The 14,878-nt window shown below is 34.6% G+C and overlaps 1 protein-coding gene across 1 annotated transcript; it reads left to right on the top strand.

The window, feature by feature from the left end:
- Positions 1-360: 360 nt before the first annotated feature.
- On the top strand, positions 361-14,307 carry MS3_00001479 (uncharacterized protein). The gene is made up of 5 exons (XM_051208941.1): positions 361-2,952; positions 6,466-6,648; positions 6,693-6,750; positions 8,192-10,353; positions 13,609-14,307. The coding sequence occupies exons 1-4, from the start codon at positions 2,635-2,637 to the stop codon at positions 8,431-8,433; spliced, it is 801 nt and encodes a 266-aa protein (XP_051074344.1). The 5' UTR covers positions 361-2,634; the 3' UTR covers positions 8,434-10,353; positions 13,609-14,307.
- The last annotated feature ends 571 nt before the right edge of the window (positions 14,308-14,878 follow it).

Genomic DNA, 14,878 nt, shown 5'->3' with positions numbered 1-14,878 from the left:
AAACCTCCTTATAGTAAGGGAGGAATAAACAGAGGCGTTAGGCAGTTGAAAATCAGTGAATGTTGTTTGCTTAGGCTCGAGCGAAGCATCTGATAAGGTGCAAAAAATGGACGACTCGTGTAAATGGGAACATATTAATTGATTTTTGAGCATTAACAAACGCTTTTGGACTGGATGTATCCTCTCTTTTTCTGTCCACTAAATCGGGACATCTCAATGGACATAGCAGGTGAGTAGAAAATCGAAGAACGGACAAAATATCCGCAACATACTGATTTTCACACCGGTTCGTCAATTCTTTGAGCCAGTTACACAAAACAGTGGTGTCCTCGACTTCAGTTGCTTCATTCAAGAGAAGACCAAACATTCACGGAAGCAAACTAAAAGAGGAATAACACAGGCCGTAGGCCCACTGTCCTCAATACACATATGTGAATCTAATGATTGGACTTCTCAATTGGATATTTAATTACTTTGTTACCTTCTGTTTGAATTGAAGGTCGGGTAGTCGTGTCATTTCTAAAGTTCTTAAGGGATTCATAGACATTTTTATTTAAATTGACACGACAACATTAACTTGTTGACTTTCAGTTTATGAAATATCAAACGAACATGCATATATTTCTTATTACTCTTGGAGTGAGCACAACTTGTGAGAATACTTTGTCCTAGAATGAAAATAATACGTTAAAAGTCACATTAAAATGATCTACACCATCGTATGTTATCAGTGCTTCTAGATATCTAACAAGACTTCTGGGCATTTTGCGACTCGTCCTACGCTATCACAGGTTGACATTTACGTTTATAGTCGTATAACTCTAAACAGTACCTTAAAATTAGCGATTGTTGTGTTAAACGATGAGTCACATACAATGTATTATTCTGGCATCTTTGCGCTGCTAACCTCCATCATCAAAGTGATTTTTGGTGTCAACTGGCGGAAAACTGGTGCTTGTTTATTGTGGTTTGTTTAATATGATGCTGATTTTCACCGGTCTTAAGTGCTTTAGCTTTGACTGTGCGCTTTATAGATAGTAGTCAACAACCCAAATATCACACATTTGTCTTTGAGTTATGACTTTTGAGTGAAAGTTAATATTACCTGGCTGCTATAATCTAATTACCTGAACCAGATATCCATTCAAAAAGGTAACAAAAACACAATAGTAGGTGTCGTTGTATAAAATGTGGGTGTATGACTGAGGTTTTTTGGTAGATGACACCCTTTTGGTCACTAAAAGCCCCATCACGTGGTTCATAATAAAAGCCAGTAGTAAGTTTTATGTAGTTTTTCTACTGTACTATTTATATGTGTATTTTAAACCTTGTTAACCGGAATGGACTTATCCCAGTCGTACTTTTTTAAAACTCGCTTCCTTTTTATTTTACACCCTACTCTTCCATTTACTAGTCATACGATCTCGTACTCCTATTTCTTTGCAACAATAGCATACTACTTTCTTGTTGCATATCCTCTTTATGCCTTTTTTAAAACCTAGTTCGCACGTTATGTATACGTAAATGCAAGTTTGTGGGAGATAGATGGAGTCTATACTGCTTACTCAATGTTTCTAAATCAGTTGCAAAATAATTCATCTGCAGTACCCAGTGATCACCAAAGACCTAAATGTTCTGAATAAAAAATATTATAAAATCACATGTAAGGTGAATGCCACGTAGTCAGCCAGCACTGGAGTAAAACCCACCAAGATTTAAGACCATGTATCTCAAAACTGGAGTTTTCGATATTCATTAGCTAAAAGTTTTCGAATTACTGATATTACTTAACGTTGTCTTAACAACGAAATACTTAAATAATTTTTGCTATTTCATTGTGGACGTTTTCAAAAGTGGAAAATTTAAAAGGAATTAAAATAGAGCAAGAACAAACACTGATACAGAATAGTATGAATTCATAATATTTCGAGGTTATCTTAACTTTTCAACTTCTATTTAATTATCATTATGTGACCTATCTTATCATTATTCAATTCCATTAATTACCAAAATTATCACACAATTTATGAACTTCACTAAACCATTACAACACCCTCCCAAAATTAATCCCATTTTTTAACCTCTGACCTGTTCTAGCATATATATATAGTTGTTATTGTAATCCAGTTATTTACACTCATTTATGTCACTTGCTTCACACTATTTCAATGTAAAAATTCTATCACATTTTTGGTTGTAAGCAGCTGATGAGAAACCTCGAAATATTATGAATTCATACTATTCTGCATCAATGTTCGTTCTTGCTCTATTTAAATTCATAAAGGGAACCAATTGCATGAAATTTCTAAAAAGAATTATTCTTTAATCTGAAAAAATGTTGTTTGACATCACCCTGATAGACCTGGCTGCGAATTATAAAGACCAAAATCAGCACATCATTTCCACATGAAATTTTGTAAGTCTGTAATTATATTTACAGGATCAAAATTTTTAATGGATAAAATAATGATCACATAAAATAAATTCGTATTCGAATCTCAGTTTTAGTGTAATGTATATGTTTGCAATTCTGAGATGGTTTCATTTTTTAATATTTACTTTACCCCACTCTTTCTACTTCAGGGTGTACATCTAGTATTTTATTGGCAACATTGAATCGATCTTCCTAAACCAATGTTTATAATATTCTTCTCCCTCCTATTTCTTGACTATGTTCGTGGGGAAGTAGTATGGGCCGTTAATTGTGGTGGCCCTAAACACATCGATTCACATGGAGTCGAATATAAAGCTGATTTCTTAGACATGGGTACTGCATCGGACTACGGCCGCTCGTTCGCAATAAACCGTGTCCCCTCAGCAGATCATATAATCTATCAAACTGAACGGTATCACAGCGAAGACTTTTCTTATCCTATTCCGATAACATCTGATGGAGAATACATTCTTACGTTAAAATTTTCTGAGGTTTGGTTTACTGAGCGTTATCAAAAAGTGAGTTAAATAATTTATGTATTCTCTCACTGGACAGCGAAGCCAGTTTCTTCGGTTTATTTTATTGCCAATATCTCATAAAGTTTTTGTTTCAATGTCAGTGCCACAGCTAAGCACCTTTAAATAATTTTGTGTATTGAATTTAGTTTAGTTTGTTTCTTATTTTGCATGAAATGAATAACCGAGGTAGTCACCGATATTATTGCTAGTAAAAGTTTGAATTATCATGCTGTTGATATTCAAAAACGGAATTTTGGTTAGTCTTTCTTGTCGCGTGTGGATCTCGTGCACATTACTTCGATATAGCCACTTTGTGTAAAAGACTGCCGCGCGTTCTGGAATACATGTTTAAACTCTCATCACGCTCTAATACGATCACGCATTCGATTGTGCCGACGCAGAAAAGTAATATTAAGAAGACTTATTAGTATTGAACTCAGCGACAAGAAAGTTAACGGTAAATTTAATGAACAACTGAAGTCAAATTTAGGCAATTTTTAAAACGAAGCTAACCTAGATGTTGTTTAGAAAGATATACGAACAGTTGTAGAAACAGCAGCGACATCTACTGTTGATTTGAATCAAAGGGTTACCAAAAACCAGTAGATCTCTGCTACATCTATTGCACTAATAGACTCTCGTAAACTTATTCCATTAGGATCCGAACACGATGACGAGCGAAAACAAATCAGATCTAGGTTGACCAAAAGTCTACAAAATGATCGTGACCAGTGGTGGGGAACGACAGCAAAATAGGTGAAAAAGGCAAAGGCTGTAGATAACACGACAGCCTTTCAGATTAATAAAAGAAATCGGAATTAACGAGTCAAGTGTGATAAAATCTCGGAAAATTACGACGCTTGTCTGCTCTCAATCGAGACGTTTAGAACGATGGGCGGAACACTTTAAAAAGCAGTTCAGCTGGTCTTCAGTTAATCTACAACTATCCACAGCCTGAATGGAACATTGAAGTAGGTCCCCCAACTCTTGCTGAAGTTCAAAAGGCTATAGTTAATCTGAAACGAGGAAGGGCAGCTGGTCCAGATGGACTGGCTCCAGAGGTCTTTAAGGATGGTGGTCCAATTTTAGCGATTAGGTTGACTAATATTTTAGCTAAGATCTGGGAGTTGGACGTAATCACATCTGACTGGTCACAATCACTTATCGTCCCAATATATAAGAGAGGGTCAAAATCATCCTGTGACAACCATAGAGGGATTAGTTCGACTAATATAGTATCTAAAATACTAGCCTCGATAATTATCAGACGCCTAATTAAGACTCATGAACTGCAGACACTAGAGAATCAAGCTGGCTTCAGACCTGGTCATGGCTGCACCCCACATATATTCACCATTCATCAGGTTCTAGAACACAGGGATACTTATCGGCGTCCGACAATGGTGGCCTTTCTTGACTTAAAAGCAGCACTTGACTGTAGATCGAGAAGTTTTGTGGCAGTGTCTGTCATTGAAAGGCGTACCTCAGAAGTACATAAACCTATGTCAAGGGCGAGATATCCGTCTACCAATAAAAAGACGAGTATACTGCGCGGCAGTCCGTTCTGTTTTAATTTACGGTAGCGAAATAATTTAGCGTTGAAAGTCGATATAGGAGGAATAATAGGAATTGAAGAGGAAGGTTGATTGTGAATACAGTGGTCTTGACAGCTGTTAGAGGTATGAGGGTGGTTATCACTTCCCGGTTACCCAAACCGTGGAAGGGTTCTTCTGGAGGTACCTGAAAAGGAAATTGGATTAGAGGTGGTCTTAGTGACCTTGGAGCGTGACCGCAGTGCCCAAGGGACAACTGCTTGAGGTCGGTCACACAACCTTTTTATGGGTAATTTTTGTGTTAGCTCCGTACTTGTTGAGACTTTACCGCCGGAGACGGATATCCGTGGGATAAGGCGAGGTGTGCATTTTTAGGGTCGACCTTTTCTAACCCCACCCCTCCTTTTGGGAAGGCAGCATCGCTGTCATGCTGGTTGTCCGAGGGAAACACCTTACTGCTGTCACACCTCTGTACAGTCAGCAGTACGACTTCGCCTTCGGACCTTGGGTTTGTTGCTTTCAGTCTTATCGCTCTTCAACCGATCTGTCTGACATGGTAGGACCTTGAGGAACGGTTGTTCCAGCCGGTATAGCTCAGTTGCTTCATCACGACAGGCAAGCCCGACCACCACGTCAAGGTAGCAACAACGGTCGAGAATTTATTGCCTAGGAAGGTTTATTTATTAGCTTACGGACTATAGGTATTCTGGAGTTCTCGTTTAATTGCTCAAACATTCAGTTTTCAACTATGCTTCAATTAACAGAGGTATTGGTCATGAGATTTTACCTAAGGTTACATTTTTAGTGACAATCCAAATCAATCAGGGTGTATATGTCTAAGCTAGACTTGTTGCTCGTCAATACTATTATTGCTTCCTTTTTATGCAGACATGCGTTTTTCTTATCTTATTCATATGCAGATAAATCGGTTCAAAAATTTTTCCTAAACACACACAACAGTTTAAATCATGTCTGTACAGTATTTTCTTTTTTCGAAAAATGAAATCGTTAACAGTTGATAATAAGTGCATTGTGTTACCTATCGATTTCTTCTGTACTTAAGTACTTAAACCTGGTTCATTTATATTTTTGTACCAAGACATTATGCCTTTCAGTTAAAATCATTCCGTGATTAAAATTCACATACTGATATACATTAATTACAGAGGTTAGTATTAAACTATACTAACGGTACTAATTATTACCGGTTGATAATAAGACAGGAGTTAATACAGAAATCACTATATAAATATGAGTCGCAATGAAAACAACAAGCTAAGTTCTGTGCTACAAAATAGCGTCTGTAAAATATGTAGTGTAGTAACTTAATACAGTATAAGTTAGTTGATAAATGGCCGTCGCATGCACTACGAAATTTAGGTCAAAGATAGAATTTTTGTGTATATTGAATCATTAGTTTGAATTAAAAAATTAAATAAACTCACTTTCTGGATATTTCATAACTATTTATTTCCTATAATTAATTCCAGCAAACGTTTGCTAGTATTTAATCAGTCATTTTCCCCAAAGGAAATGCTCTTACATCGGCATGTGTATACAGACACTGTCAGGGAAGACACATTCATTGCCTTCTCTCGGCCTGGGTGTTGTTTACGAAATGTAGGGGAGTTGCAAGACTCTGATTACGAACCAATAGTTCACATGTGCTTCAGGATCCTGAGCGAACAAATGATATATGAACCTATTGTTGGTCACCGGCTACTATGGGACTACATCTCCTAAAGTTGTTCCACTGTCTTATGGATTAGACTTCTAGTTCAAAGGCTCGGGGAGTAGCCTCCTAAGAAAAATACCGGTCTCGGTTTGGATCCCCGGGAAGTATTCCAGCACAGCGCATATATATTCAGTGCCTCCTTGTATAAATGTTTATACGTTTAAGTAGATAAATAATAAATCAATCATTACTGAATCCCTATCATGTTTTTTGATATCACCCCAGGTATTCGATGTTCATATTCAAAATTCACTCCCACTTGTTCAAAACTTGGATATTTTTGGTCAAGTTGGCTTTGCTACTGCGTTCGATTTAAATGTGCCACTTAAAATAAAAGATGGAGTAATATATATTGGTGAACATACAGTCAATATCGATGACGATCATTTTACTGTGGACTTTATTAAAGTAGCCTAAAATTGATAATATTCTATTTATTTTTTTTCGTTAAGACTCAATTTGATAATCCGAAAATCAATGCTATTGTTGTTACTAAAGGCTCAATAGAAGGTAATCTTTTCTTATGTATACTGTTTTGTTATAGTTTAGAATCAATAGTTATTTTACTCAATTATCTCTCAATATTATCTTTGCTAGTTCCGTTTCTATACTTTCAGTATATATATATTATGGATTTCGATTTCACGAAAACCTTTTTGGTTACTTCCTTGTCTAACATCAGCACTAAATAGGCGCAAGCTATGTTTTGCCTAAAAGTCACATTTTTAGGATCTTTGAACTAACCAAATAATACACACATCCTAACATATTTAGTAGTTTAAACAATTCACCAACAAACACAAAAATTGTAATCGGCATTAATTAGTTCTGGTTACTCGTAACGTTAATGTCATACCCATGCTGTATAAAATTATTATCAGCTAAATACGCATTGACGCTGTTAAATGTTTTCAAAATAGTGATTCAACCTGACTTGGTCATTCGGCTGATAAAATCGATTTGAGTTTTCAGATGTTGACTGAAAGAGACAAATCAGTTTTTAATCCGATCGACGTGGACCAGTTGAAATACCTAAACAAAGTTTCGTAATTATGTGCCAAACATTTATAAATGATATCAATACTGGTTGTCTTATTATTATTAATTTTCATAAAGATTCTGTATAACTATTTAAGATCTTGGAATTAGGTCATGCAGCTTAATCGTTTGTGTACTTTATTAAAGTGGGGATTACCATAACCCTTGAAAAACAGTTTCGTTCAATGGCTGTTTACAAAGAAACCGGTGAGGCCCTACAATGACTGAAGCTCATTACTGAGTGCTTAAAATGTTTTTATTCAGGGTATCAATTTTCACATCTTATCTTAGATGTCAATCTAGACAAATTTACTTTCGTCTCTTTAACCTTCGTTGAATGAATGAATTTCATGGGTTTAGGGATTTCATTGGATAGTTTTTAAGCTGTAAAAACAATTTCAGAGGTACCGCTTTTAGTGTCTATTGTAGTTATGTCCAAATACTAATAGGGTTTGATGTATGCATACGGTTTGTTTATTGAATTAGTGTATAAGCGTGTGATTGTTCTCTAATATAGTATTATTTTTTATAGACAATTTTTGCAAAAAGAAGTTATCAACACTCATCACTTTGTGATAAGTGTAGAGTTATGCATTTGTTCACTTGTACTTTATCATCTCATGATTTATATGGAGATGTTGAGAAACCATGATTCCAAGATGGTTTTTTATGGTGAATTAAGAGATCTCGCTTAACTTGAATACTCTCAAGACTTACTTTATGCGACACGATACTTAGATCATTGTGTCGGAATCGTATGGTTGTTCTTTTCAACTCCAGTTGATTCGTTACCTGATTTTCAGTGTGTTTTCCGGATGAAGTAAATTATCAGCTAACTAGTGTTTATACGCTTCTGTTCCTAGTATGGATTTAATATGTCGTAAATCATTTTAAGTATCTTTCCATTATCTAGATGTCCCTCAATTACCACCGTTAGAAGAAGAAACATTTGATCAACAGGTGTTACATCCCCATAAGTTATCTGATTCTGATGATGAAGAAGAAGAAGACCTGGAATCTGTGCAACAGAAACCATCTAGAACACCAAGAGCAAAAGATCCTTATGCTTCTGTGGACTATTCCTATTTAATCTTACCTATTATAGTATCGGTTGGAGCATTTCTACCAATTCTCTTTTGTTTATGTAAACTTTAAAGAAAAATACAATAGGTAGTTTCTGTTGGTATTATTGGTGATGTCTTTATTATTGTTGTTTTGTTTTTGTGTGATTTCTATAGGTTATTCACATCTTTTGTAAGGTATATGCACTTGCTTTATTTTGTCTTTCTCGAAGCTAAAATGTTTATTCTATGAACTGTACATTGTTTGACAAAATTCACATATCATTAATGTTACTGTATAATAGTATACTTATTCTTAAGTGTTTTTTAAATATGTGATTCTTCAGATAGGTTTACTGCTTATTTCTGTTTTATTTTGTTTGCTGTTTTAGTCATTAGAGTTAATAAAGAGGGTTGTAAGTAATTAATGGATATATGAGGTTATGTAGTAAGTGAAATCATTCTACAAGGATTCACTTCCACAATAAAAAAATAGTCATATTAACAATAACTGTAGACATAATCTAATACTTCTGTATTGTTGGTTGTATTATATGAGTGATTTATTTCAACTTGTAATAAATTGTCATTGAAACTGTTATTATCATTTCAGTATCCAGTGAAATAATTCATCTGGCATTATACTCCTAGTATGCATCTCCAGGGTATTATATTTCAGGATTTTGAGGATGTTTGCTATTGCGATTATTAGTGACCTTGCTCATTATTCATTCTTTGTAGGATATGTACGGATGACTTAAAAAAGATTTTTATTATCAGTAAATCTTATCAGTAAATATTCTCAAACAGATGAGTTATTTTTTAATTGATTTATAGATTTCCTGAGGTTGTAAATACTATTTGACAGCTTAATTCTGTAGGTCAGTGAAACCCAATGGAAATTATAAAGTATTACATATTTCGTTTTCAAAAGTAGCCTTACACTAAACGACATCTTTGGGTAAACAAAAATAAAATAGTGTTAGAAGAGGTTTTGTGGAGATTTTAGTAATTTCAATAGTTGAAATCCTGAGTCTATTGAAGCTAGTTGCTGCCTTTTGTCCACCTGGCTTCAGTATCTCATTATCGCTCATTTCTAGCATAACTAACTATTTAGATATTTCGAAAAGTATTATAAATGTGATGAGATCGGACACCACTTCGAAAGGTAATGTTCATATTCAAAAGCGATCATATACAACCCTTGATTCGATTCATGACTTGATTGGGGATACAGGTAGTATAGAGTCCATTATTTCATCCAGAAACTTAAAATCTTTAGATCCTAACGTTGTGGTAAGACTCACAGAAGTCGCAATATTGGGGATTACTGGACACAGTCTATCCATACGAAGATGCTGTGAATTGCTAATAATAGATGTTAATTCTTTATACATGTGTAGAATCCGAACTGAGGTTTGAACTGAAGAACAACTGTCCAAGTCGTTTAGATACGCGCTATTGTCCAGTTGAGACCAAAACAAGATGATTGGGTAAATGACAGTTCACCCAGTTATTCAACCTATAGTTGTTCAATTAGTGATCGAATCAAGCGCAACAAATGAATGTTATTCTATCCCTTCTGGATAGATCACGTACAGATTCGTTCAAAAAATAATATTTGGTTGCTTTATAACACAGTGTTTCTAATTCTGGAAGAGTGTTTCAATTCACAATCAAAAATGCACAGTTCTAGTCAATGCAAGCAACACAATCAAAGGGGGAACAAACCAATATGGCTGCCATCTAAACTAAGTATCAACTAAAACAATATAGATGCAGTTCAGGGATAAACGTGGAAACTCAGTGACGGCGTAGTAAAACTATAAACAAACTGACCTGTAATTGTTGGGAACTTAGTTGAAAGGAAATATTCTTTCTCTCTATTTGTTCACTTGTTTAACTCAACGATGATTATACTTTTGGTAATGACTGCCAAAGAAATCCAGAATACACATTTTACTCACTTTGGTACTCATGAAGTATAGTTTTAGTTAAACTCTACGGAATTCAGGTGTCTTTATAAGAACTCCAACTCACTTAAGCTCGATAGCTTTTTGTCATGAAAAATGTATGGCAGGCATGGATCGTAAAATTAAGTTTATTATGTGCTAGTTGTAAAGTATTACCATCAAATTGTCAAGAATCCATAGAAGTATGCGATTGATACTTCGAGGTTACTCACTTCATGAGACCTCAATTTCTCCGTGAGACTTGTGAATATGAACACAGAACTCGATGAAGAACTGCCATGTCTATGATAAATTAGTTTGTTAAGTGGTTCTGATTGTTAGCTTCACTCTTTACAAAGTACACCTATATTAGCCGTGTTGTGCACTGCTGAACTCAGTTTGCTAGTATGCATCAGGAATATTTGAGGTTATTCCATATACTTCCTTCATATATTGAACTCTTCTTCACTGTATTTGGTTGCTCGTTTTGAACGTTTGAAGTAAACGCATATGTATCTCATGACTGTGATCGTTTTTTAAACGCATATTTAATTGTGATTAGACCCAAGTATCATTTGTGAATAAGAAGTTTAACGCTTATCCATAATAATCATATTGAAAGTGGTATTGACATTCAACTAATTCAACAAGTTCATTTCAAATTCTTTTGTATTACGTCCAATAAATAATAATCTCACTACCAAGGTAATCAACTCGTTGAATCCAAATTATGTATGTATATCTTGTTAAACATAACGATGCAAGACTAAAATTTCATTTATTTACTGTTGAGAATTGGCATAACGCAATAATTCAATAGACCTGTGTTAAATGGATTATTCACTCTCGATTTTCAACTGAATAGTTTTTAGATCCAAACTAATTTTCAAAGTGATTATGACCATACTTCTTTAATAGATTACATATACTTCAAAATTAAGAACCACAAAACGGTCAGTCAGAATGCAATCCTGCCCTCACACTAAAACCAATGTAAAATAGGGTCAACATTATTTGTTGTTGAGAATAGGAGTATTGATTCACATTTAGTAGGCAGGTCTACTAAGCAAACAACATTATATCGGCTTGTAATATAATGCAGTATTTTAAACCGTCAACGTATTTAGGTTACTCGATTTCAAGGACTTCACACCACTGCAGAGTTTTAGTCAATTATCAATTTTGGGGATTTGTGGAGATTGTAGTGTTTTCAAAGTTGAACTCACGAGTCAATTTAAGCCAGACCATGTTTTAATCTGTTGTGTAAATATTAATTCCATCAGAGATTTTCAATAATAAAAAGAAGTAAAAATTGCTTTTTGCCATCGATTTGTATAATTCAGTTGTATAAACTTTTATATCTGTTGCCGTATGTCTCAACTTGTCGTCAATCACATAAGTATGAGTTAATACGCTTGTTATAGTCACGGTTATCTAATTCGAATAAGTTAATTCCTTGTTGACTGCATTCATTACAAATTCCAATATTAATAATCTTATATTTAATTTGCTATACTTTCTGTTTATTTATCTTTCAAGAAACCATAATATCTTTGTTATGTCCCGACAAGAATAATGAATGGCAACTTTTAGGATCTATTGATGGACCAATACTAAACGTATATTTCTATTGTATAATTATTAAGTAACTAAACAATGCATATTCATATTCCTCATATTATAAGCTTTATTTTGACTCAAAATCTTATTATACGTTTTAGCATTTTTGAGTTATACCCAGTATATTAATTATTACCTCCCTCATTCACAGCCACATCTAGCGAGTTCTTGTACAAATGTTGTTTCATATTTTATTGGTACGTTGTGGTCTGTTTGATTGGTATATAAACTCAGTATGTTTGAATTATAATGATTCATATTGCAGAGGCTGAGACTGGTGTTCTGGACTTAACTGTCTGGGCCAGGCGGAAAGTAGGGTCAATCAGAACTCTAGGCTGCTCATACGGGTATGCGCGTCATTGGTCCGATCGATAAGTCACTGCCGTCAATCGGCGGTCACTAGTTACAACAGTCTTCGATTTAGTGTTTGGTTGTTTTGTACTCATTGAAAGACATAATTTCATATTTCCTCATTTGCATGCTAACGTATAATTTCTGGAATCTGTCATCCAATTTAACTGATTACTCCGCATGGAATTTACAAATTCATCGAAAATATTACTATCTTTACCAATATTCATTACTTGATTTACAAAAAACTCAGCGAAAATATTTTCAACGTTAGGAATGACTAAATAACAATTTCCACAAGTCATCATACAAGCGTACGTTTATGATCTGATATTTAGATAGAAATGGACCTACTGCTATAAACCTAAACTGCTACAATTCATTTATATACATACTTTTTGTTTACTCGATCAGAGTGTAATCTGGACTGTGACGACTAGTTGAGGCTATTTTTATTCTGAATCTTTTGATAATATGAGAAAATCGGCATATATAAATCTAAGAGATACGTGTGATCACATGGATTCACGAGGTATCTATTATTATGAATACATTTGGAAGGTATTGCCTCAGTAAGAAGCCAATAAAGAAAACATAATTCTTGACAATTTCATCTACTAGGATGTAAGCTTAGATGTATATTTAAAATTCATAGTACTTTATTGAAAAATGTGATGACGTTACGAGGTCAACTGAATTGCTAATAATAGATGTTAATTCTTTATACATGTGTAGAATCCGAACTGAGGTTTGAACTGAAGAACAACTGTCCAAGTCGTTTAGATACGCGCTATTGTCCAGTTGAGACCAAAACAAGATGATTGGGTAAATGACAGTTCACCCAGTTATTCAACCTATAGTTGTTCAATTAGTGATCGAATCAAGCGCAACAAATGAATGTTATTCTATCCCTTCTGGATAGATCACGTACAGATTCGTTCAAAAAATAATATTTGGTTGCTTTATAACACAGTGTTTCTAATTCTGGAAGAGTGTTTCAATTCACAATCAAAAATGCACAGTTCTAGTCAATGCAAGCAACACAATCAAAGGGGGAACAAACCAATATGGCTGCCATCTAAACTAAGTATCAACTAAAACAATATAGATGCAGTTCAGGGATAAACGTGGAAACTCAGTGACGGCGTAGTAAAACTATAAACAAACTGACCTGTAATTGTTGGGAACTTAGTTGAAAGGAAATATTCTTTCTCTCTATTTGTTCACTTGTTTAACTCAACGATGATTATACTTTTGGTAATGACTGCCAAAGAAATCCAGAATACACATTTTACTCACTTTGGTACTCATGAAGTATAGTTTTAGTTAAACTCTACGGAATTCAGGTGTCTTTATAAGAACTCCAACTCACTTAAGCTCGATAGCTTTTTTGTCATGAAAAAATGTATGGCAGGCATGGATCGTAAAATTAAGTTTATTATGTGCTAGTTGTAAAGTATTACCACCAAATTGTCAAGAATCCATAGAAGTATGCGATTGATACTTCGAGGTTACTCACTTCATGAGACCTCAATTTCTCCGTGAGACTTGTGAATATGAACACAGGACTCGATGAATGACTACGATCAAAACTATGTATCAACTAATATAATGTAAATGGAGTTTGGGGATAAACATGGAAACTCAGTGAAGTTGTAAGGATTGTAAACACTATTAAATAATACGAATTCTACCATCTCAATTGGAATAAGATATGACTTATATAATATACAACTGAAGGAATCAATAAGGTCAAACTGTTGGGTATCAAATGACCTTTAATTGATTTGCTCACTTTGTGTCTGAAGATTCAACATTCTGTGGTCAGGGTTAACCTCACTTTTTCTCAGGCTATGGAGTGTCCTAGTGGGGTCCCGCAGTATTTAATACCAGGATATCTTATTTTCTTAATTTTTATAGACGACCTTCCACAACAGGTATCCTCAGATTTATTACTTTTTGCTGATGATGTGAGACTTTGGAGAGAGATACGCAACCGTGAGGATATACTGGCACTTCAGGACGATCTGACCCGACTTCAAATTCGGGCAGACGACAACGGACTTACCTTTAACACTTCTGTAACAGCTTAGGTTGGTTGGTTAAGAGTTGACCCCAAACAACCAAGTATATGCCAGAACGGTATTGTTCAAGTATTCATTCACTTCCTTATTTTGTATAAGCGTTATATTCCCTATTATCTTATATTGAATGTTGAGAGCCTTTGTTTGTCTGAACAGATAATCCCACGCTCCACTGTGACTGCGCTAAGATCGAAATAAAGACCTATTCACTACTTGTCTGGTTTCTTCTATCAATAGCACGAGGGTTACCTATAGACACGAAATTGGTGAGCCCTTTTGAACACAAATTTAACCTCATTTTTGTTATTAATATTATATTTTTTGTACTCAATCGTAAAAGTAGACCTGATTATCCGTAAACTAAGTTGGATATATAAATAGTTTTTTTTCTTTTTTTTAATTACCTTAAGTTATTCCTGTTACAGAAACCATTTTTTCGTGCTAACTTTATTGCTATATTTGTCACAAACTTCATGTCAGACTCAATAGAAACCCATAATCTGGATGATTTGTCACCAGTGGAGATAGACAC

This window comes from Schistosoma haematobium, chromosome 1, assembly GCF_000699445.3.
Source record: "Schistosoma haematobium chromosome 1, whole genome shotgun sequence".
In the NCBI taxonomy this organism is placed as follows: domain Eukaryota; kingdom Metazoa; phylum Platyhelminthes; class Trematoda; order Strigeidida; family Schistosomatidae; genus Schistosoma; species Schistosoma haematobium.
This window is presented reverse-complemented; position numbering and strand designations above follow the sequence as displayed.

Bases quoted from the DNA above. Each gene is read 5' to 3' on its own strand.
- MS3_00001479 (XM_051208941.1), top strand. From the start codon at position 2,635: ATGTTTATAATATTCTTCTCCCTCCTATTTCTTGACTATGTTCGTGGG. The intron at 2,953-6,465 runs GTGAGTTAAATA...ATATCACCCCAG, and splicing joins TTACTGAGCGTTATCAAAAA to GTATTCGATGTTCATATTCA. The intron at 6,751-8,191 runs GTAATCTTTTCT...TCCATTATCTAG, and splicing joins TACTAAAGGCTCAATAGAAG to ATGTCCCTCAATTACCACCG.